The 24,823-nt window shown below is 42.6% G+C and overlaps 1 protein-coding gene across 2 annotated transcripts in view; it reads right to left on the reverse strand.

Moving 5' to 3' along the window:
- The window catches only part of LOC140201805 (scavenger receptor cysteine-rich domain-containing protein DMBT1-like), a 42,470-nt gene extending 21,555 nt beyond the window's left edge, over window positions 1–20,915 (reverse strand). For both annotated transcript variants that reach the window (XM_072266494.1, XM_072266492.1), the window contains exons 1-4: window positions 20,835–20,915; window positions 13,865–13,897; window positions 12,750–13,064; window positions 2,866–3,177 (exon numbers count right to left, since the gene is read on the reverse strand). In XM_072266494.1, coding sequence (XP_072122595.1) covers window positions 2,866–3,177; window positions 12,750–13,064; window positions 13,865–13,897; window positions 20,835–20,895 — 721 coding nt within the window. In that variant the 5' untranslated portion in view covers window positions 20,896–20,915. The remainder of the gene's footprint in view (window positions 1–2,865; window positions 3,178–12,749; window positions 13,065–13,864; window positions 13,898–20,834) is intronic.
- Window positions 20,916–24,823: the final 3,908 nt, after the last annotated feature.

Here is a 24,823-nt window from a genome sequence, read left to right on the forward strand (position 1 = left end):
TGAAAACATCTACAGACGCTGGAAATCTAAGCAACACACACCAACTGCCGGAGGAACTCAGCAGGCCAGGCAGCATCAATGAAATAGAGTACAGTCAACGCTTCAGGGACAAATGAACAAGGGAATGATTCAAACCATGCTGCCATGTGGAACCTTATCAAAGACGTTGATGATGTCAAATGTACAACATCGGCTGCCGTAACCTCATTTTCGCTTTTAGTTAAATCTTCTAAAACCTTTAAAAAGTTTTGTTAAACATAATGTTCCATTCACAACAACATGCTGACTTCTAATCAGACTCTGTTGTTCAATAGTTGGTAGATCCTGGCCACTCGGTTATCTTTCAGTAACTTTCCCAACTCTGGCTGACGGGCTGAATGGGAATTTTCCTGTCCTAGGAAAATTATTCAGAGATTATCATATGAAGAGTTTTTTACTGTTTTGGTCCTGTGCTCTCTGAAATTCAGAAGAATAAGTATTGACGAAAATGAAACCGATCGAATATTGAACATTCTCCCGTAGAGCGGATCTGGGGAGCATATTTCCCATGCTAAGTCTAAGTCCCAGTGTAAGAACAGAGGACAATGCCTTAGAACAGAGGGGCAACTTGTTAGAACGAAGATGAGGAGGAATTGTTTTTGCTAGTGATTGGTGAGTCTGTGGACTTGGTTGCTTCAGGTGGCTGTGGAATCCAAGGTTTAGGTTATAATTAAGGAAGACGTTGATAAATTCTTGATTATTCAGAGCATGAAGGGATATGGGGGCAAAGCAGTGTGTTAAGGCTAAAAGGGGAAATGGGTCAGACACAATGAAATGACAAATCAGATTCGATGGAACGAATGGCCTAATTCTGCTCATATATCTAATGGTCTTGTCGCCTTATGGTTTCTCAAAGACGCCATCAATATTCCCCGGCCTGAATCTAATTAAAGGGGAATTCATCGGTTATTTTGTGAGCGATTAACGACTATGCTGTTGTCTTCTAATCCTTCGCCTCTATGCATGGTCAGCGCGGACATTTATTATGCTTGATTCTGCAGCGGGGAACTCCGATAGTAAAGCCGCAGCGTGTCTCGACCTAATAATATTCCTCTATAATGCAGTAGGCAGCTGCTTGGAAATAATGCGAATTGAAAAATGTATTCAGTTTATCGACACATTTCTGGATTAATGATCTTCTGCAGTTCGTTTTCAAAGAAAGGAATAATCTCTTCAACATCCTCTAAGCATCTGGAAATTAACCCAAAACTGAAATATATTGTTTTTATTCCATTGTCCCAGTAGTGCTGAAAGACAACAGTTTATGGCTTTTCCTCAAGAGTAATAGTGCTTGCTGAATACTTCAGCATATCTGTAACACAAATTGCTGGAGGAACTCTGCAGGCCAGGCAGCTTCTACGGAAAAAGAGTAAACAGTGGACATATTCCGGCCATAACCCTTCGTGAGTTTTGTGTTTATTCATTTGATTTCCAGCATCTGCAGATGTTATCTTATTTGGACTTTCGCGTATAATCCGTTATATGCCCGTTGTCAGCGATTTATTAGAATTTAGTATAATTAGTTTCATTTAAACAATTATATTGTTTTATTTCAGTCTAATTTGAGTGCAATAGTCGTGAGGTGATGTTACAGAAATATAAGACCTTAGTTAGACCTCACTTGGAGTACTGTGTTCAGTTCAGATCATAGCATTACAGGAAGGATGTGGATACAATAGAGAGAGTGAGGAGGAGATTTACAAGGTTCTTGCCTGGATTGGAGACCGTGCCTTATGAGAATAGATTGAGTGAAGTTGGCCGTTTCTCCTTGGTGCAACGGAGGATAAAAGGTGACCTGGCAGATGTGTATAGATGATGAAAGGCATTTATCGTGTGGAGAGCTAGGCATTTTTTTTTTTCTCACGGCTGAAATCGAAAACATCTAAGGTCATAGTTTTAAGGAGCGTGAAAGTGGTACAGCGGAATCTCAGAGCTTTTTTTTTTCACACAGAGAGCGGTGCACTGTCGGCGACACTGAGAAAGACGGATTCAATAGGGTCTTATAAGAGGTTCTCAGATTGGTACATAGTGCTTCGGAAAATAGAGGGCTCTCCGGTAGGAAAACAAGAGGTAGTTTCTAGAGTCGATTACATAATCAGCATTACATTGTGGGCCGAAGGGCATACAATGAACTGCAGATTTTTGCGTTTGAGGTCTAATACAATATGGTTTCTGATTTCACTTGCATGATGATTTCTGAAAATATCGCCATGTGCTTCCCTTCTGAGTCATGCATGAACAACAGACTTTCCTACAACGCTATAATATCAAAACATACTTTTCAGTATTTATTTTCATATATCTTATTTGCATTCCTTTCTATACATTATACTGCCTGAAACATGTTCAACCATCTCCCCGCTGTACAATTTAATTTGTCTCCCTCTTCCGTGTTACTTTTCATGTGCAGCTACACCTCTAGTCACTAAGGACACTAAGGAAATCGAAGAATAATACCGAAGTACTTTGTTAATATGCTAACTGTCATTGCTCTACGCCACGGTAACTTATCAGCCTATTGATCAAGTTTTGATAGGAGATTCTTTTTTTTCATCCCTTCCAAGTTTACAATTACAGGTATTCGTAATTACCTCCTTCAGAACCCGACATTGAACTCAATGACTAACGTTGACTAATGGCAAATTCTTAAAATACCCCCTATCCCGCCTTTAAAATGTTGGTCAATTTCACATCAAAATAATATCGAATCATACTGTACTGATTCAACTTACAAATGCTTATTAGGATGAACTATTAATAAGTGACCTCTGCATTTAAAGTGCAATCAAAGCTTAATATTGATTTGTTCACAAACCCGATACTCACCAGAACAGGTCAGACTGACATCATTCTTGTGGTTGCAACGGGGAGTCCTTGAAGAATATGGACAGTCGGCTATGCTCGACTCGTTACCTTGACATTCAAGGATTTTCTTCCATACAGGCACTTCTCCCTCTCCAAAATAAGCTCCCCCCAGCACAGAAACAGCGACTCCGCATTGAAGCTGATTGCACACGACGTTGGCATTATTCATATCCCAGTGCCGGTCACACACAGTTCGCCAGGAGTCACCAAACTGCACTTCCAGTCTTCCCGAACATTCGTCTTTTCCGGACACCAATCTTGCAGTTCTGTGACCTGAGAGAGATGTGAAGAGCAAACACAGCAATGAAAGTTATAACAATGTACAGTCAAATCATATTGCATTCAGCATTTATCAGGTTCCGAAATATTTGGGTTCCAAGCTGTTCTCCGAGAGATTACCTGGTTTTCCTCCACCAGTTTGAACCGTACTTATTTATTAATGGCGAATTAATTTTAACTGAGCATGTTGTACACCCATGTTGCAAGCTAATTGTGTATGAGAACAAAATAACCGGTAAAATAATGAATAGGAATATTCTAAAATCTGTAAAAAGAAACAATCTTTTTTTATCGCAGAGCATACGCTAAGTTCGATCTTTTGGTCGCCATTGTCCAATTTGACATAGGGACATCAGAGCTCCGTAGAAAGACCCTTATTTTCCATTTCCTCATTAATTAAGGACAAATGACTGGTCGTTCTACAATCGCCTTTGCTGCTCCACTTCTTGTCTGCAGGAACTCAAAGGTACATTTAATGTCAGAGAAATGTACACAATGTACATCCTTACATGCTTTTTCTTCGCAACCATCCATGAAAACAGAGGAGTACCCCTCAAGAATGGACGACAGGTAAACATTAGAGCCTCAAATTCGCCCCCAGCTCCAATCCCTCCCGCGCGAAAGCGACCGCAGCAGTAACACCCCATCACCTCACGGGCAAAAAAATACATTAGCATCCGCCACCGAGTACTAAAGCGTGATCGAGGCAACAGCAAAAAGACAGGCTTGTGGTACACAAAAGACTACATTGTTCACTCAGCATTCGACATGCCCCAGGCCCTCTCTCTGGTATGTCGAATGCCGACAGACGATGAAAAGCATGTTGCCGAATTAACTTTCCCTGACACACTGCTCCATGTTTACACTCGCTCTGTATAAATATCACAAAAAAACTCCCTCTCTTGCTTCAATAATTTCCCTCAGCAACGCGTTTCTCTGTTGGGTTCGTGTCGTCTCCAGTCAAGGAGGTAAGCTACTCGAACGGTCTTCTTTCCCATCAAGAAATCTACCTGAGCTAACCAATTTCTTTGTTTTGCTCCATATCAAACCAAACATTTCCTACTCAGCGTCCTGTTCTAGTACCTTTCAAATTTAATAATTGCAATTGACTTTTTTTTCCCACCGATACAATATCTCCAAAATTATTTGTATGAAAAGATTGTCTCGTATGCTTCTTCTTTAGCCGGTCCCAGTTTCGACTGAAGCTAAGCAATATATTTGTAGAGTAATCTATAGGCATCCATAGTCATGTGAGACCACGGATTTGCTCCTTGGAAGGTTTCGAGGTCGCAGGCCTGGGCAAGGTTGTATGGAAGACAGGCAGTTGTCCATGCTGTAAGTCTCCCTTCTCGACGCCATCGATGTTGTCCAAGGGAAGGGCACTAGGACCCATACGGATTGGCACCGGTGTTGTCGTAGAGCAATGTGTGCTTTGCTCAAGGACACAACACGCTGCCTCAGCCAATGCTCGAACTAACGACCTTCAGATCGCTAAAAAAAAAAAAAAACGCCTTAACCACTTGGCCACGCACCAACAGGAAAAATACTGCAAAACACTTTCCTACCTGAGACACTGATGATTTTATAAACATCCATAAGGTAACCCCTCAACCATCTTCACTTAATATTGTTTCACCTTGTGCTAAGTTTATTTTAATCCAAGCTGTATAGCTGGGAAACTGTTACTGATTATTATTGAATCTTTCCTGCACCCTGTCCCGCTTATGAAGATCTGTCACATGCGGAGGCGATCAGAACTGCGCACGATTTACCGGTGGAGAACCTGTTTGAAACCGACTACTTAGATGCACTGCGTATGTAGGAATCATGCCACCTCGATAATAATTGAAATCGAGAAAATGATACTGCTGTATGATTGCAAACTTAGGGGGGAAAAACGACACCCCCCACCCGCCCCCAAACGGTCGTCATTTAATTTAAGTATATTTTAGTACTTGTCGTTGTTTTTGTTTTGATAGATAAAAAAAAATCAGCTACATTTCCGTCCGATAATTGATATTAGGTCATCTTTCTCGTTTATTGCTCTTTGGGCCTCAAGCATCGAGTGTATCCAGTCTACATAACTAAAATCCACTCTTTCAGCGAAAATTTTCATTCATCCCCTTTTCTCGTCCTCTAGCAAAGTCTTATGCTTCTTACCAAATAGGTAACAGAACTGCAGACAATGTTCTATGTGTAGCCTAACGAGCGTTTAATATTCTTATGTCATGACGACTCAAATCTTCTTCGTTCCAATGTCACCTAGAAGGCAAAAAAGCCATATGCCATCTTTGGCTCACTGTCATCTCCTTTGCAAATTAAAGGTATCAAGAGCATTCGAACTGCAACAACTTTCTGTACATCAAGAATCCTCAACATTCTTTCCGTCCATATTTTGCCTGTCATCTAAATATACTTATCAAAACATCCGCATATAAGTCAAAGTCAGTGTTACAGTATATATGTGACGCAAAACAAAATTTAGAACAACAATGTCTGCGATACACTGCTGGTCAAGTTTTCTGACAAGAAAGTCATTCTTCTATCGGTTTCTTGTCTTGCAGTACATTATGCAACTAATTAGCCAGCTCAGTTTGGACACCAGGCGCTTGAACTTTCTAGAGATTACCATGCGAAAACATGAAAAAGCATTACCAAAGTTTATTTGTGTGTTCCATTAATATTCTCAGCTACTCCTCAACCACTAAAATGATTTAGTGAAGCATGATTACTCCACAAAAAAGCTATGACCAATAACATAATTCGCAACTCCATTTCTAGTTTTCCCTCATCTGATGCGTACAAATATCATTGTCCCGAGTCCAAACGCTTTGCGCACTTTGTGAGAAGGCATGGATGAGGTGAGCCATGGTTTGCCCAGCAACCTCTATAATTTCAACAATTTCATTAAAAGATGATTTTTATAATTAAGCAACGCTGACATGAATGACTGCATTACATTTTATGGAAAACAAACACAATCATTAACAATTCAAATGTCCCACAAATATCTTAACGCATGCTTGAGCTGTCGGATGCAAATCATGCGAAGATCTATCCCTGTCAAACGCGAAGGATTCCCAGCAATACGCACTGCGGTATTGCACTCAGCATACAGTTGAGCTATGGCAACTGTTGAGCTGTAAAACTAGCGTGCTGTCATAGGAAATGTATCGCCCGTAAAGCATGAGTGCGACAAATAAGCGTTATTTACTTTCAGAAATAATTTATTAAAACCTAAAAGCATATGTTTAGCGGAGATAGGAGATGTTTTTCAAGAACTTGAGGTGCAAACTCCTCATCTAAATGTCGGTCTGTTGACGGTGACCAGCAAGAGGAAGTGGCTGAGGCAGGTAAAATGGCAATATTTGAAAGCTATTTTGACAGCTAAAAAATAGGAATTGTTTTGATGGATATTGGAACTCATGTGGTCAAACTGACGCAGATTGTCATATTGCTTGTCATGAACGATTTTTGTCTCCTTTCTTTGAGGGGGCGGGAGAGCGGAGAACTGTTTACATGCTGCATCACTCTACTAATAAACAGTTCGAAATGCCGGAACGGGGAGCATTTCGGCGGCATGAGCATCATCTGTCAGGGAAGAGAAACTCTCGGCATTTAGGGAAAGAGCATTAAAAAATGGAAACCTATGTTTAACGTGAGAGATGAAATAGAACATAGAACAGAGAAACATAGGAAACCTACAGCACAATACAGGCCATTCGTCCCACAGAGCTGTGCCGACCATGTCCCTACCTGAGAAATTATTCGGCTTACCTATAGTCCTCTATTTTACGAAGCTCCATGTGCCTATCTAAAAGTTTCCTAAAAGACCCTATCGTATCCGCCTCCACCACCGTAGCCGGCAGCCCATTCCACGCACTCACCACTCTCTGAGTAAAAAAAAACTTACCCCGACATCTCCTATGTACCTACTCCCCAACACCTTAAACTTGTGTCCTCCTGTGGCAACCATTTAAGCCTGGGGGTAAAAGCCTCTGATTATCCACTTGATCAATGCCTCTCATCATCATATACACCTCTATCAGGTCACCTCTCATCCGCCGTCGCTCCAAGGAGAAAAGGCCTAGTTCACTCAGGCTATTCTCATAGGGCATCTCCCCAATCCAGTCAACATCCTCGTACATCTCCTCTGCACTCTCTCTATGGCTTCCACATCCTCCCTGTAGTGAAGCGACCAGAACTGAGCAAAGTACTCAAAGTGTGGTCTGACCAGGGTCCTATACTGTATTGCTGCAACATTACCTCTCGGCTCCTAAATTCAGCTCAATGATTGTTAAAGACCAACATACCGTACGCCTTCTTAACCACAGAGTCAACCTGCGCAGCTGCTTTTAGTGTCCTATGGACTCTGACCCCAAGACAGACATAGAAATAGACATAGAACAGTACAGCTCAGTACAGGCCCTTCGGCCCACAATGTTGTGCCGACCCTCAAACCCTGCCTCCCATATAAACCCACACCATATACCTGTTTAGTAGTCTCTTAAACTTCACTAATGTATCTGCCTCCACCACTGACTCAGGCAGTGCATTCCACGCACCAACCACTCTCTGAGTAAAAAAAAACCTTCCTCTAATATCCCCCTTGAACTTCCCACCCCTTACAATAAAGCCATGTCCTCTTGTATTGAGCAGTGATGCCCTGGGGAAGAGGCTCTGGCTATCCACTCTGTCTGTTCCTCTTATTATCATGTACACCTCTATCATGTCTCCTCTCATTCTCCTTCTCTCCAAAGAGTAAAGCCCTAGCTCCCTTAAACTCGGATCATAATGCATACTTTCTAAACCAGGCAGCATCCTGATAAATCTCCTCTGTACCCTTTCCAATGCTTCTACATCCCTCATATAGTGAGGTGACCAGAACTGGACACAATACTCCAAGAGCGGCCTAACCAGTGTTTAATAGAGCTGCATCATTACATCGCGACTCTTAAACTCTATCCCTCGACATATGAAAGCTAACACCCCATAAGCTTTCCTAACTACCCTATCCACCTGTAAGGCAAATTTCAGGGATCTGTGGACATGTACCCCGAGATCCCTCTGCTCCTCCACACTACCAAGTATCCTGCCATTTACTTTGCACACTGCCTTGGAGTTTGTCCTTCCAAAGTGTACAACCTCACACTTCTCCGGGTTGAACTCCGTCTGCCACTTCTCAGCCCACGTCTGCATCCTATCAATGTCTCTCTGCAATCTTTGACAATCCTCTATACTATCTACAACACAACCAACCTTTGTGTCGTCAGGAAACTTACCAACCCACCCTTCTACCCCAGATCCAGGTAGTTAATAAAAATCACGAAAAGTAGAGTTCCCAGAACAGATCCTTGTGGGACACCACTAGTCACAATCCTCCAATCTCAATGTTCTCCGTCCACCACCACCCTCTGACTTTTGCAGCAAACCAATTCTGAATCCACCTGGCCAAACTTTCCTGGATCCCATGCCTTCTAACTTTCTGAATAAGCCCCCTACCGTGTGGAACCTTGTCAAATGCCTTACTAAATTCCTTTTAGATCACATCCTCTGCACTACCCTCATCTATATGCCTGGTCACCTCCTCAAGTAACTCTCTCAGGCTTGTTAGCCACGATCTGCCTTTCACAAAGCCATGCTGACTGTCTATGATCAGACCATGATTCTCTAAATGCCTATAGATCCTATCTCTAAGAATCTTTTCCAACAGCTTTCCCACCACAGACGTAAGGCTCACTGGTCTATAATTACCCGGACTATCCCTACTACCTTTTTTGAACAAGGGAAAAACATTCGCTTCCCTCCAATGCTCCGGTACCATTCCCGTGGACAACGAGGACATAAAGATCATAGCCAGAGGCTCAGCAATATCCTCTCTCGTCTCGTGGAGCAGCCTGGGGAATATTCCATCAGGCCCCGGGGACTTCTGTCCTAATGTATTTTTAACAACTCCAACACCTCCTCTCCCTTAATATCAGCATGCTCCGAAACGTCAACCTCACTCATATTGTCCTCACCATCATCAAGTTCCCTCTCATTGGTGAATACCGAAGAGAAGTATTCATTGAGGACCTCGCTCAGTTCCAAAGCCTCCAGGCACATCTTCCCACCTTTATCTCTAATCGGTCCTACCTTCACTCCTGTCATCCTTTTTTTCTTCAAATATTGAAGAATGCCTTGGGGTTTTCCTTCACCCTACTCGCCAAGGCCTTCTCATGCCCCCTTCTTGCTCTTCTCAGCCCCTCCTTAAGCTCATTTCTTGCTTCCCTGTATGCCTCAATAGACCCATCTGATCCTTGCTTCCTAAACGTCATGTATGCTGCCTTCTTCCTCCTGACTAGATTTTCCACCTCACTTGTCACCCATGGTTCTTTCACCCTACCATTCTTTATCTTCCTCACCGGGACAAATTTGTCCCTTACATCCCGCAGGAGATCTCTAAAGATCGACCACATGTCCATAGTACATTTCCCTGCAAAAACATCATCCCAATTCACACCCGCAAGTTCTAGCCTTATAGTCTCATAATTTGCCTTTCCCCAATTAAACATTTTCCTGTCCTCTTTGATTATATCCTTTTCCATGTTAATTATAAAGGCCAGGGTGCGGTGGTCACTGTCCCCCAGATGCTCACCCACTGAGAGATCCGTGACCTGAGCCGGTTCATTACCCAGTACTAGATCTAGTATGGCATTCCCCTGGTCGGCCTGTCCACATACTGTGACAGCAATCCATCCTGGACACACTTAACAAATTCTGCCCCATCTAAACCCTTGGAACCAATCAGGTGCCAATCATTATTAGTGAAGTTAAAGTCACCCATGATAATAACCCTGTTATTTTTGCACCTTTGCAAAATCTGCCTCCCAATCTGCTCCTCTGTATCTCTGCTGCTACCAGGGGCCTATAGAATACCCCCAGTTGAGTAACCGCTCCCTTCCTGTTCCTGACTTCCACCCATATTGACTCAAAAGTGGATCCTGCTACATTACCCACCCCTTTTTGTAGCTGTTAATAGTATCCCTGACCAGTAATGCCACCACTCCTCCCCTTTTTCCGCCCTCTCTATCCCTTTTAAAGCACTGAAATCTAGGGATATCGAGAATCCATCCCTGCCCTGGTGCCAGCCAAGTCTCTATAATGGCCACTACATCATAATTCCATGTATGTATCCAAGCTCTCAGTTCATCACCTTTGGTCCTGATGCTTCTTGCATTGAGGTACACACATTTCAGCCCTTCTACCTTACTGTCTTTACACCGTTTATTCCGCTTCTCTTTCCTCAAAGCCTCTCTGTATGTTAGATCTAGCTTTACTGCATGCACTTCTTTCACTGCTCTATCACTCTGGGTCCCATCCCCCTCGCAAATTAGTTTAAACCCTCCCGAACCATGCTAGCAAACCTACCTGCAAGGATATTTCTCCACCTCCAGTTCAGGTGCAACCCATCCAATCTGTACAGGTCCCACCTTCCCCAGAAGAGATCCCAATTATCTAAAAATCTAAAACCCTGCTCCCTGCACCAATTCTTCAGCCACGCATTCAACTGCCATCTCCTCCAATTCTTACCATCTCTGTCACGTAACACTGGCAGCAATCCTGAGAACGTCACCCTCGAGGTCCTGTTCTTCAGCCTTCTGCCTAATTCCCGAAACTCACACATCAGGACCTCATCCCTCTTCCTGCCTACGTCGTAGGTACCAACATGTATCACAACTTCTGGTTGCTTTCCCTCTCGTACCAGGATGTCGTGCACCCGGTCAGAGACATCCCGGACCCTGGCACCCGGGAGGCAACAAACCATGCCGGTGTCCTTCTCACGTCCACAAAATCTCCTGTCTGCTCCCCTGAATATAGAGTCTCCAATGACGACAGCTCTCCTCTTTTCCGTCCCACCCTTCTGCACCACAGGGTCAGACTCAATGCCGGAGGCCCTGCCACCGTGAATTGCACCTGGTCGGTCGTCCCCGCCGACAGTATCCAGGACGGTAACCTTATTATTCAGGGGAATGGCTACAGTGGTAGATCCCTCCGATCATCCATTTTGCCAAGAGTCTTACCATTATGGCTATATTCTGCCATCATATTTGACCTACTAGAGTTACAAAATACACGTCGACTAAGATGTTAACTGTCCTGACCTACTAAAATGAACCACTTCACAATTGTCTGGGTTGAACTCCATCTGCCACTACTCAGCCCAGTTTTGCATCCTATCAATGTCCCGCTTTAATCTCGGACAGCACTCCAAACTATCTACAACACCACCAAGTTCTGTGTGGTCAGCAAACATACTATCCCATCACTCCACTTCCTCATCCAAGTCATTTATAAAAATCACGAAGAGTAAGGGTCCCAGAACAGATGCCTGAGGCACTTCACTGGTGACCGAATTCCATGCAGAACATGACGCGTCTACAGCCACTGTTTGCCTTCTGTGGGCAAGCCAGTTCTGGATTCACAAAGCAATGAGCCCTTGGATCCCATGCCTCCTTACTTTCTCAATAAGCCTTGCATGGGGTACCTTATCAAATGACTTGCCGAAATCCATATACACTACATCTACTGCTCTTCTTTTATCAATGTGTTTAGTCACATCCTCAGAAACATCAATCAGGCTCGTATGGCATGACCTGCCCTTGACAAAGCCATTCTGACTATTCCTAATCATATTAATAACAGGTATTCGTTATTCTCGTGAGACCATGGATTGGCACCTTGGAAGGTTTCCAGGGCGCAGGCCTGGGCAAGGTTGTATGGAAGACCGGCAGTTGCCCATGCTGAAAGTCTCCCCTCTCCACGCCACCGATGTTGTCCAAGGGAAGGGCATTAGGACCCATACAGCTTAGCACCAGTGTCGGCGCGGAGCAATGTGTGGTTAAGTGCCTTGCTCAAGGACATAGCACACAGCCTCGCCAAAGTTCAAACTAGCGACCTTCAGATCACCAGACGAACGCCTTAACCACTAGGCCACGCGCCAACACCCTAATCATATTATACCTCTCCAAATGTTCATAAATCCTGCCTCTCAGGATCTTCTCCATCAATTTACCAAATAAATCAAAAGGACCGGAGTAGAAACATTTACCGTGGTACTTGTATAGAAAATGTTTGGAGGGCGATAGGACAGGACTGTTTCCGTGCCATATTACGCTATTAATCAACGATAGGAACGCTGGATGCTGGATCAAATACAACAAACTATGGAGGAGCTGAGAGCGCCAATCATCATCTGCGGGGGACGGAAATGCTCGACGTTTCTGGTCCGTATCTGTGCAGGCCTGACGATATCATTGTCTCTCAAGCCACAAATGTTACGCGACTCTTTCGAGTAGTTTAGCTGACACTAGACTAGACATGAACTTGGTGCTATTTTATTAACATCACAGTACGAGTACTATCACAGGAAATGCTTTTCCAACATGACGGAAATAATCCCGACATAAGCTAGATTTAGTTCGACATCACAAGTGAAGTGTGGCCCGTCCCGTTTATTTGCTATCGGAGTCACCCCGGACAACATCAAAGTGGCGGGATCACAGATATAAAAGCCTGATATTTACCTTCGCAAATAACGCCAACATCGTATGAATGTACGTAGCCATAGTCAGACCAGTCATAGGCTGTACAGTCCCGCAGAGTAGCCTCGCTCCCGTTGCAATTAACATTGGAATATAAAACGGGTCCGGATCCTTGTCCAAAGTGAGCATCGCCCAGTGTTTTCTGCGCGGCGCCGCAGTCCAGCTCCCGACACGCCACAGCTGTAGCCTGATCGTTCCAGTAATAGCCCACCACAGTCCACCAGTTTCGCTTGTAGAGAATCTCTACTCTCCCGGCGCATCGACTGCCACCATTCACCAATCTTAACGCTGGGATTTCTGAAAAATATCAGAAAATAACATATCATAAGTCAGCCACGATTTAAGCCACCTCAAACATTATAATTCTTCATGAACAACGTGATGATCAACACGGAGTTCAGACTGTGGCAAACCCCGAATACGCTGCTTAAAATAACGAAATTAGTCAATGAGCTGGACAACTCCTGGAGAACCGAGAGTCAACCGGTCATTCTATGGGAAGAAATGGGTGTCTCCGAGGAAAACAGGATGATCTGCTTCAATGTTCCCACTAATTTGTTTTACAGATTTGCGGACCTACCATTGCTCTAATAAGTAAAGTTTTACACAGCCTTACAACTGTACACCATTTAAAAGTTTGAATGTAAAAAAAAAAAATCCAGCTCCGCGGCTACAAAGTCTAAATGCGCGGCCGCGCACTCACAGAGCTTATAGGGGATATTGAATAGTGTTTGCTCTTCGGAGAGCTACTGATGTTCTGCTCTTTCCGTGCCTCCACCGTACTTAGCCCTCATCAATCGGGTAATCGAACTTAAACATTAATGGAGGTGTGGAAATTTCCTGGAGAAAGAGTCGAACTGAGCCTTCAGGCGACGTCAGCTCAGCACTGAAAGGATGGAATAAAAAATGGGAGGCTTCTTTTTTACTTTCAGGAACTAACAAAGTCAACGGACGTTCTTTCTCTGCTGACTGTCCTGTATGAAGTTTGGTGCTTGTCGTCGTTCCATGAGAATAGCAAATGCCTCTCAGCCAGATACTCTTTAACAATTAGTTTCAACAAATCAGACCATTACTCAGTGAAAATTAAGCGAGGTTACCTGATTGCTCGGTCTGAGAATGCTCTGGACGGCCTGAAATGAGAAATGTACAATTAGATTTATCTTTGGAGTTACAGGGGTGGTATACTTATGTATTAGGAGGACATGGTAAAAGGAATACGAAATTAATAAGCGATCAAAGGTAAAAACACCCGCATCCGCCATCTTGCCCCACCGACACATCCTCCTCCCTCCCACGTTCAGTCCCGCCCTCCGAGCTCTTTGTTCCGCTGCATTGCTTTATTTTTTGGCTCTGTAGACGCCGCTGCGATTCTCAGGATAAATTTAAATTCAAAAGCAAAACAACTCGATATTTTCCCTTTGGCAGACTCATCCATTAAATCACACACCGCTCGCTGCCTCTCATGTATTTCCGGATATTACAAATGACTGGTTGCTCCCAGTCCGACTGCTCCGAACAATTCTGCTCAAGTGACAGGAACTGCCTGACGCATTGCTATGTTCAAGTAACCGATTTTTAACAAGTGGAAACTGCATGATTATATTCATAAATTCAAGGCCTCTGCTATAAGTTGTGAACGGTTTTCACGGCATTTCCTCTGATCCAGTTCAAACACACTATTCAACTTATTTCAGAATCAGAATCAGGTTTACTATCACTGATATTAATGTCCTGAAATCTGTTAACTTAGCAACAGCAGTTCAATGCAATTCCCAATATAGAAGAAAAATAAATAAAATAATAATAATAGTAAAAATAATATTAATATTAAATCTATTACAGTATACGTATACTGAATAGATTAAAAATCATGCAAGAAAGCAGTATATATATTTAAAAAGTGATGTGGTGTTCAAGGGGGTCAATGTCCAGTAAAAAAAAACGGATAGCAGAGGTTCCTGAATATCTGAGTATGTGCCTTCAGGATTTTGTACCTCTTAGCTGATTGTAACGGTGAGAAAATGGCATGCCCTGGGTGCTGGAGGTCCTTAACAATGGACGTTGCCTTTCTTGAAGATATCCTGGGTATTTTGTAGGCTAGTATACAAGATGAAGCCGACTACATTATGAATCCTCTGTAGCTCATTCCGATCGTGTGCACTAGCCACTCCCCACCCTCTCCACGTCCCATACCAGACTGTGATGCAGCCTCACAGAATGTTGTCCACAGTACATCTATAGATGTGTTTGAGTGTTTCTTTATTTGACATACCAAATCTCTTCAAACTCGGGATGATGTATAGTCGCTGTCCTGCCTTCTGGGTACAGAGAGAGTAGAGCAGTGGGCTAAGCACACACTCCTGAAGTGCACCAGTGTTCATCATCAACGAGGAGAAAATGTCATCGCCAATCCGCACAGATTGTGGTCTTCGGGTTAGAAAGTCGAGTATCCAACATCCTTATATTGTCAATAAGCAATGTTGATGCTCAGTATGTTAGGTTTATGTCTCATAAGTCGTAATACCTATAAATTAAGTCAGCCTCAGAACTAGAAATAAATGACGAGGCTTTTTTTATTCAATTCAGCGGCAACTTACCCACTCGCGCATCAATGTAAAGTGCCAGCTTAGGAACACTTCCCTACTCAAAGGAGTTTTCACGTTCGCTCTGTGATTGTGTGGGCTTCCTTCAGTTTCCTACCACATTCCAAAGACGTATGCATATGGTTGGTGAGTTGTTGGCATGCAATGTTGCCGCCATGAGCGTAGCGATATTTTTGCACAGACCAGCGCAAGCCTCGCCGATTGGATTTGACCCAAACAACATATGTCACTGTTTGTGCTGAACTACATGTGGCAATTAGGCAAAGGTAATCATTTCTCTATTTTTCCTAACAGTTGAAGCAATTTCCTGTTGTTTAAACCTCATCGCTGTGTATTGAAGAGAACTTATTATTTTTTTTTTATTAGCGGAATATAAGAAAAGAAACCTGTCAAACTCTTTAATCGTAGTACATTTCCGAAGAAAAATCAGTTTCGTTCTTCTACTCGTTATTTTCCTTCATGCTGCATTTATTACATCTCACGAAATCCCATGAACTGCCATGTGCATTATCTTTAGGGTTCTACAAAGCAATTGTTTATGGTATCCAATTAAACAACAAACCAGCAAGCCATCGAATGTGGGAAGGTATCAGAGTACCCGGAGAAACAGGGAATGAGGGAAACAGCTCACAGGGAAACATGCACTGCACATCTCGCAGATAGCACCGTCGGGTAGACACAAGTATGCGTCTCTAGAAGTATACAGTTGAAGAACGACACATTATTAAGTAAGGAGTACTTCTAGTACGTTGCATTAATAGTGACACTGCGCTCAGTCACAGGTGATCGGCCTTCAGTTCTAAGCTCAAGTTCACCCTCAGTGGATTAGCATGTACTCCATTTGAAACTTGGGCTTTCCCCATTTCCCTGATAGAGTATAATTTAAAGTTAACTGGGAACTGGCATAAGACATAAGAGCAGAATGAAGATATTTGGCCCATCGAGTGTGTTCCTCCATTTCATCAAATCCATCTCAACACCAGACTCTTCCCGTTTCCCTATGTCCCTTCATGTCCTGACCAATGAAGAATATAACAAGCTCTGTCTTTAATATACATCACGACTTTGCTTCCACAGCTGCATGTGACAAAGAATTCCATAGATTCGCCATACTCGTGGAAAAATAGATTCCCCTTCATATGCTATTTAAAAGGACGCCCCTATATTCTGAGGCTGTACCTTCGGGTCTTTGACTTTCCCAGGACTGGAAACATTCTCTACTCATCCACTCCATCAGGGCCTCTCTGTACTTGACGATTTTCAATTAGGTCAGAGCAATTTCTTCTCTATTATAGTGAACACACCCTCAGAGCCAACAAACTCGTTCAACCCTGGAATGATCTTAAACCTCCTTAGAGCCCTTTGCAGCTTCAGCACATCCTTCCGAAGATAAGGGCCAGAAATGCTCACAATACTCCAAGTAAGGCATCTCCTTTGCTGTATAAATTCTCACCATTAGATTGTTGCTTTTATATTCCAGTTCTCTTGAAATGAGTGCTAATATAGCAGTTCCCTTCCTCACCACATACTCAGCCTGCAAATTCACCTTTTGCGCCCCCATTATTTTTCCATCTTTTCTTTTCAATTCGAAAATAGTCAGCCTTTTCATTTGTTCTAGCAAATTTCACGAGTTATACACTTCTGGATACGTAATTCCATTTGCCATATCTTTACCCATACTTCGCATCCACCGAAGACCATCTGTAACCTCTCTGCTTCCTCAAAACTACCTGCCTCATCAACTATATTCATATCATCTGCAAACTGCAATTAAACTATCAATACCATCATCCAAATCATTGGCATTAAACGTAAAAATAAACGATCCGAACACAGTCCCCTGTGGAATACCAAAGTCACCGGCAGCCAGCCATAAAATGTATTTATGTCTACACTTTCCCTCTTGATTTCTCCATGCTAAATTATTTCCCGTAAATCCATGGGCTCCTAACTTATTATGCAGCCTCATGTGTGGCACCTTGCCAAAGGCCTTCTAAAAATCCAAACACAAAACATCAACGTTTCTCCGTTATCTATCCTCCTTGCTATTTCTACAAAGAGTTCCAATAGGTTTGTAGGGCAAGATTTTCTCCTGATGAACTATGCCGACTGCCGACTATTTTATTACCCTGAAACCACAACCTTAATAATGGACACGAACATCTTCCCAACCACTGAGGCCAGCTAACAGTCCAATAGTTTCCTTTCTTCTGCTCCTCTCCTTTTTTGAAACATGGACTGACTTTTGCAAAGTATCGGTCTTCCAGAATCTTGCCAGAGTCTGGTTATCGATGCATGACCATTACTAATGCCTCCACAATCCCTTCAGCCATCTCTTTCTTCTTCCTTTTTTCCTCTGCGGGACATATTTCTTCTGTGTCTTCCGAATTGCTTCCAGAAGTATCGGACCTCTATACGCTGCCGGCCGTCCTGCCATTGTTATTTTCCAATTAAATCTGGCCATCTACTCTCATGCTTCTGTAATTCCCTTTAATCCACTGTAATACTTATTCATCTGAATTTAACTCCCCCTTCTTAAAGTTCAGGGAAATTCGGCTATATTATGATCCCTTATCCCCGAGTATTCTTTTTCTTCAAGCTCTCTGATAAACTGCAGTTCATCGCACAAAACACATTCCTGAATAGCTGATCACTAAGTGGGCTCAATTATGACCTGCTCTAAAAAAAAAAAAACCCTCTCGTAGGCACTAGATAAATTTTCCCTTCTATATTCCGGCACAAACGTAATTTTCCCAGTCTACCTGCAAATTGAAATTACCCATGACCATGACAATTTTATCCTTTTGTCATGTATTTGCTACATCCCCTTGAAATGTGTAGGTTACATCCTTATCACTACCTCAATGCAACTCTCATCAGGCTCATTTTACCCTTGCAGATCTTTAGCTCTATCCACAATTAGTTAACATCTTCTGATCCGATTTCAGCGCTTTATAATGCTCGGTTTCCTATGTTATCGTCAGAGCCACGTCGTTGTCTCTGCCCTCCTGCCTATCCTTACAATATGTACCCTTGTACATTTAACTCCCAGCTATAATCTGCATTCATCCATCATTCTGCGATGTCTACAATATCAGACTTGCCAATCTGAAATTGTGCTGCAAGTCCATTTAACTGATTCTACCTGCATTCAGATATGACACCTTCAGTGCTGTATTTACCCTTCCAGATTTTGTCCTGCTTTTAAGTTCCAACTCATCTTGTTTTCTGCAATTTTGCCCTGGTAACAGCCTCTTCTCACTACACATTGCCTCTATTTGGAAACCATCATCAGCACTATCATCGGATTTTCGTATGAAATTCATAGCATTGGAATACACGTAGCTCAGGACACTCGTAGCACCACGGTCAACTTTTTGAATGCTAATTTTGTCTGAGGTCATACCAACATCTCCCACCACAACAACTCCACTGACTGTTCTAATACTCAGGTTGCCACCACAATGCAATTCTAGTTTAAGGCCCAACATGCATCATGAACAATCGTCCCCGCTAGGTTATTAACACCCTCCTGTTCAAGGTAAGCCGTCCCTTCTGTATAGGTCCGATTTTCTCTGGAAGAGATCCCAAAGATCCAAATAATGCATGCCCTCTTTCCAAAACAAATTCATTAGCAATGTAATAAATTGCTTAATATTTCCAGTTCTGGCCTCACTTACACGTGGTACGGATAGCCTTCCTGAGTTCACAAACCAAGAGGACCTGGCCATTAACTGAGCACCTAACTCACTGAAATCCCTATGTGGAATCTCATAACTTGCCCTACCTATGTCATTGGTACTTATATGAACCACCACTTGTGATTGCTCTGCCTCCCACTTCAGAATGCTCAGGACTCAATCAGAGATATCCCAGACTCCGGCACCCTGGAGGCAATCTACCATCCGGTATGTTGGTAATTGGGAGAATCTATTGGTGGATATTTAGAAAGAAGGAAATCTTAAAATAGGATTCAATTGTAAGTTAGTGTTTCCCACTCGGCACAGACTGGAAGTCCGAAGCGAGCGTTTGTGTATGGGTGACCATCTAACCATATTTTCCGAGAGAGAAATTAAGTCGTCATTATTTCCATCGAGAAAAAAAATAATAATAATTTGCTTCCATTTAAAGAGTCGAGGAGAGAGTATACTTCAGTGTTAATGAATATTCAAAAGTATGCAAAATCTATCAATATTCAGTTTACATACTTATTAGCTTAATCAGAAATTCTGAACAAAATTTGTATTGCATTCATTTCTTAAATAAATATCAAACAAGTATTCAGTAAACGAGATTAAAGTCAAGAACACGCGGCAGATTAGTATGTATCTGCGTCAAGAGAAACAGAGACGTTTTGCTTCGTTAATTTCCTTTGCCCTTCACTGCACACCGATTTTCTCATGTTTTTTCTTCCACTATACAGCAGTAACGCATTAAACGTTTTACATAACGTAAAAAGAGATAAAGAAAACATTTTCCCATTGAAATTTGCACTAGAAGTTTAACCTGGAGAAGAAAAGGAATGTAGAACAGCAAGTTCTCGCATACTTGCAATGTAACAAGAAAAATGCTGGGAGCTTCTCTCCGGCCGCACAAAAATACAAAATACAAAATATCATTTCATTGAAGATACCAATCAAACTCATTGTATTCCAGAATTATTTCAATAATGTAAAATATGAAAATAATTTCCAAAAGCTGAGACTAAATGAACTAGATATGCTTGTTCACCCGATTGTGCAGCATAATGTTTTGAAAGAACTGATAATTACCAGCGATAGGAATGAGTACCAGCGTTAGACAAGAGCAGCAGCTGTAACTTTGGTTGCTGCTCGCATTCACTGAACGATATACTGTGAAATCTGACTGGCTGTTTCCCAAGTGCGACCACTCTCCAAGATGGATTAATAATTTGATTAGACTATAAGATGACAGCAGCCGACTGTTTTCTAAAGCGAAATTTTTCGAGCCGAAACAATTCATCTACCTTTCGCTGCAATTTTGCAGTGAAGTATTTGACAGAAACTCAACGGAACTCCATGTAATTCATAGAAGCACTTATGCTGCAAATGATAGAAATGAAAAATTGCTTCTAGAAGGGTAACAAAAACTGCAAATTCAATACCAAATTTCACCGTAGCGTATCCGTCGTCATTTCTTGGAAACAAATCGGCCTATTCCTGATCTATTCAACCAGTACACTGCAAATTTTGAAGAACATGAAACATTGGTTTCGTCACGAAATTCGCAGGGCGCCAGATATGTTTAATTCCTTTTTGTCTACTATATCAACATTGATTTATCACAAAGAGGGAAGTGGAAGAGGAACTTTTATTTACTGTTTTACTTTCCATTTCACTCAATTTTCTGTAACAGTGTTATGAAATTACGCGACATTGGACATTAATGATAATGAGCATATCAACAGATCATCTAATATTTTGAATGTGTTTAAAGAACTCACAATTCCAGATCTTCAACGCCATCAGTGCCAAGATAGTCAATGGTAACCTGTCGGTCGTCATTTAGAGCTATCGGTCCTGTATGTTCAAGGAAAAGGCACATCAGTAACTGAATAATTGATCTGAAAGCAGGTTCTTCGAGAATGCTTTTGAGTATTCAATATTTCCCTCTCAGCATCCAATCGTTATTCTCTCAATAGACGCGTGAATTACAATTTGTTGAATCGCACCAATAGGAAAGGACGTGTCCATTAATGGAACTGATGTGTTCATCTTCTGAGGAAGCAATGAGCAATGATACAACGACGCGGTATCTACATCCTAAAGAAAACATTCAGTCATAGAAGCTAACTGCCCAGGAGTAGGCTATTCAGATCATTGCAAAGACTATTTCTGATTCGGTGGGCTTTCTCGGAGACCACATTACATATCTACCTCTTTCCCAATATCATGCAGTTGGAAACTTTGGACATTTAGTCAGCGATCTTCTCCCGACTCCGACTTTCACCAAAAAAAAAAAAATCAACTTTGTTTTCTTGTCTGCTTTATCGATCAATATCGTTCGTTGTCACGACAAATCTGTTAGGTTATTTCCATCAAAAGGACTAAAAACTTAATGACGTTTTATCTCTCGATGCTCCTCCAGTATGCTTTCTTTTTTTTTCCAGTAATGTATGATAGTTCGATAATTGTGTGCTCTCAGTATCCCTTCTCTTCTTTAGATGATCCTCTAATTCTCAGGAATATGTATTTCAAAATATTCCCACTCGCTCATCCTGGCACTCATCCTAGTGAAAGCTCATTATCACCCCCACCACATTACCCCACCCCAACCCCCACCGCCCCCCCACACACACACAGAAACACACACCATTCACAGATGCATCGTTCTTCCCATTTTCTTTTCTGATTAGAGAACCTGATGCATATCAAATTATTTTCCAAACTCCTGCGGTGGAGGGAGATAAACGAGCTTCCAATGCGATGTACAATGGCGAATAAGAGACAATATGCAGCCGAGATGGGGAATCTGAACCGCTGGGAAGCTTGTTTGTAGTAAGCACTGGTTTAAGGTGAAAGTATGGAAGACCCGCAGTATCGAGGCAACCATTTTCATCGTGACGACTTGGAGGTGAATTAGCGGCTGCTGGGTTGAACAGTGCACTCTGAAACTATCAAACTTCAGGAAAAGGACAAAAAACAGCAATGCAAACCGAAGTTAAGTTGCTTGTTTCGTTCTGTTAATGAGTACTTTGCGATAGCATTCACTATGGAAAACGATATTGGCGATTGTAGGGATTACTTACAGCGGACTGAAACCCTTCAGCATGTATCTATTAAGGAAGAGGATGTCCTGGAGCTTTTGGAAAGCATCAGGTTGGATAAGTCACTGGGACGAGACAGAATGTATCCCAGGCAACTGTGGGAAGCGAATGGAGAGATTACTGAGCCTCTGGCGATGATCTTTGCATCACCAATGTGGACGCAAGAGGTTCTGGAGGATTGAAGGGTTACGGATGTTGTTCCCTCATTCAAGAAATGGAGTAGAGATAGCCCAGGAAATTATAGACAGTGAGTCTTACTTGAGGGGTTGGTAAATTGATGGAGAAGTTGCTGAGAGGCAGGATTTATGAACATTTCGAGAGGCATAATACGATTAAGTATAGTCGGCATGGCTTTATCAAATGCAGGTCTTGCCTTACGAGCCTGATTGAATTTTTTTCAGGATGTAACTAAGCAGATTGATGAAAGTAGAGCCGTAGATATCGAGTATATGGATTCTAGCAAAGCATTATAAGGTACCTCCTGCTAGTCTCATTAGGAAAGTAAGGACGCATGGGATCCAAGGGGACATTGCTTTGTGGATCCAGAAATGACGTTGTCCACAGAAGGAGAAGCATGGTTATAGACGGGTCATATTCTGCATGGAGGTCTGTGACCGGTAGTGTGTTTCAGGGATCCGTTACGGAACGTTTACTCTTCGTGATTTTTATAAATTACCTAGATGAGGAATAGGAGAAATAGGTTAGTAAATTTGCTGATGAAACAAAGTTTGGGGCTGTTGTGGGTAGTGAGGAGGACTGTCAGAAGTTACAACGAGACTTTGACGGGATGCAAAAAATGGCTGGCAAGTGGCAGATGGATTTCAACCCACATAAGTGCGAGGTGGTTCATTTTGGTAGGCCAAATATGATAGCAGAATATAGCATTAATGGTATGACTCTTCACAGTGTGTAGGATTAGAGGAATCATGGGATCCGAGTCCACAGGACACTCAAAGCTGCTGCACAGGTTGACTCTGTGGTTAAGAAGGCATACGGTGCATTGGCTTTCATCAATCGTGAGATTGAGTTTAAGAGCCAAGGGGTAATATTGCAGCTATATAGGACCCTGGTCAGACCCCACTTGGAGCACCTGTACTGTGCTCAGTTCTTGTCGCCTCACTACAGGAAGGATGTGGAAACCATAGAAAGGATGCAGAAGAGATTTACTAGGATGTTGCCTGAATTTTGGAGCATGCCTTATGAGAATAGGTTGAGTTAACTGGGCCTTTTCTCCTTGAAGCGACGGAGGATGCGAGGTGACCTGATAGAATGTACAAGCTGATGAGAGGAATTGATCATGTGGATAGTCAGAGGTTTTTCCTCCGGGCTGAGATGGCTAGCACGAGAGGGCATAGTTTTAAGGTGCTTGGAAATAGATACAGAGAACATGTCAGGGGTAAGGTTTTTTTTTATGCAGAGAGTGGTGAGTGCGTGGAATGGGTTGCCATCGGCGGTGGTGGAGGCGGAAACGACAGGGTCTATTAAGAGACTCCTGAATAGGTACTTGAAATTAGACAAGTAGAGAGCTATGGGTTACCCTGGGTAATTTCTAAGGTAAGGATATGTTCGGCACAGTTTTGTAGGCCGAATGGTCTGTATGTGTTAACGGTGTTCTTTGTTTCTATGTTGATTTCCAGTCTTCTTATATTATTCGATGAGCATTCAATAGAGTGTGATTCTTCTGCCAGTTATGTAGAATCAGCGGGCAGTCAAATGTCCCCACGACTCTGTCTGCAAAAGGTGTGTACAGTTGTTGTTCCTGTGAGGAAGAATGATTGGCCTGGAGTAGCACTGAGCCCACTAATCGTCATACAGGAGTTAGAGAATTTTGTAGGGAGACAGTCAGCCATATAAATGGGTAACCCAAAGGGAAGCATTGAATGAATCCCCAGGGCTACCCAGATATGAAAGTATCATTTAAGAGTTGAGTTGCGGTGTCCCCTCAGGAAAAATAGTAGCAGCAGGCTGAAGGAGCAATACAGTCTCTCACTGTTTAATCGTGGGGTGCTGAGGCGATAGGAATTTCTTAAAGCAGAGGTACAGGAAGCTGTCTCTGTGGTCCTAAAACAGAATCCTGAATGATATTTGTCTACTGGTCCCAGGCTCAAGTACGTCCCTGAACGGGCACAGGACATTCTAATGGAGTTGTTGTGTAGCAATTGGTCGTGCATCATTTGGCACAGAAGAATTTCTAGATCTTCAAACAGAATTCTGTGACTCAGGCAGAAGTTAAAAATATGAACTCCGGGTTTGTCATTGGAAGCTTCCTGCCTGTAGCATAAACTACTGAGGTATATAATTGAAAGAGAGTGCAGATCATTGCACGTGTCAGCAGTTGGTGCAGTCGGGAGGCTTTAGAGATGTTGGTTATTAGGCGTTTTTCTGGGGCAGCTGCAATCCATGTACAAAGGTGCGATGCTGTACAACAGCAAAGACACCAAAGCCCTTGTAGGAAGGTTCACAATTTGAACGCGGGAGGGGTTAAACCGGATTGACAGACGGTGGGAACCTAAGTTGTAGGTTAGATAGAGAAAGTGACAGAAGTATAAATGTTCTGAGAAGTATGTCTGAAAAGAAAACAAGCAGGGAGAGTTCAAGTGACATGATGGGACTAAAATGGCGTTTATTCCAACACGGTGAGAATTAGAGAAAAGGCCGATGGACTT

Source organism: Mobula birostris, chromosome 8 (assembly GCF_030028105.1).
Source record: "Mobula birostris isolate sMobBir1 chromosome 8, sMobBir1.hap1, whole genome shotgun sequence".
NCBI classification, from domain to species: domain Eukaryota; kingdom Metazoa; phylum Chordata; class Chondrichthyes; order Myliobatiformes; family Myliobatidae; genus Mobula; species Mobula birostris.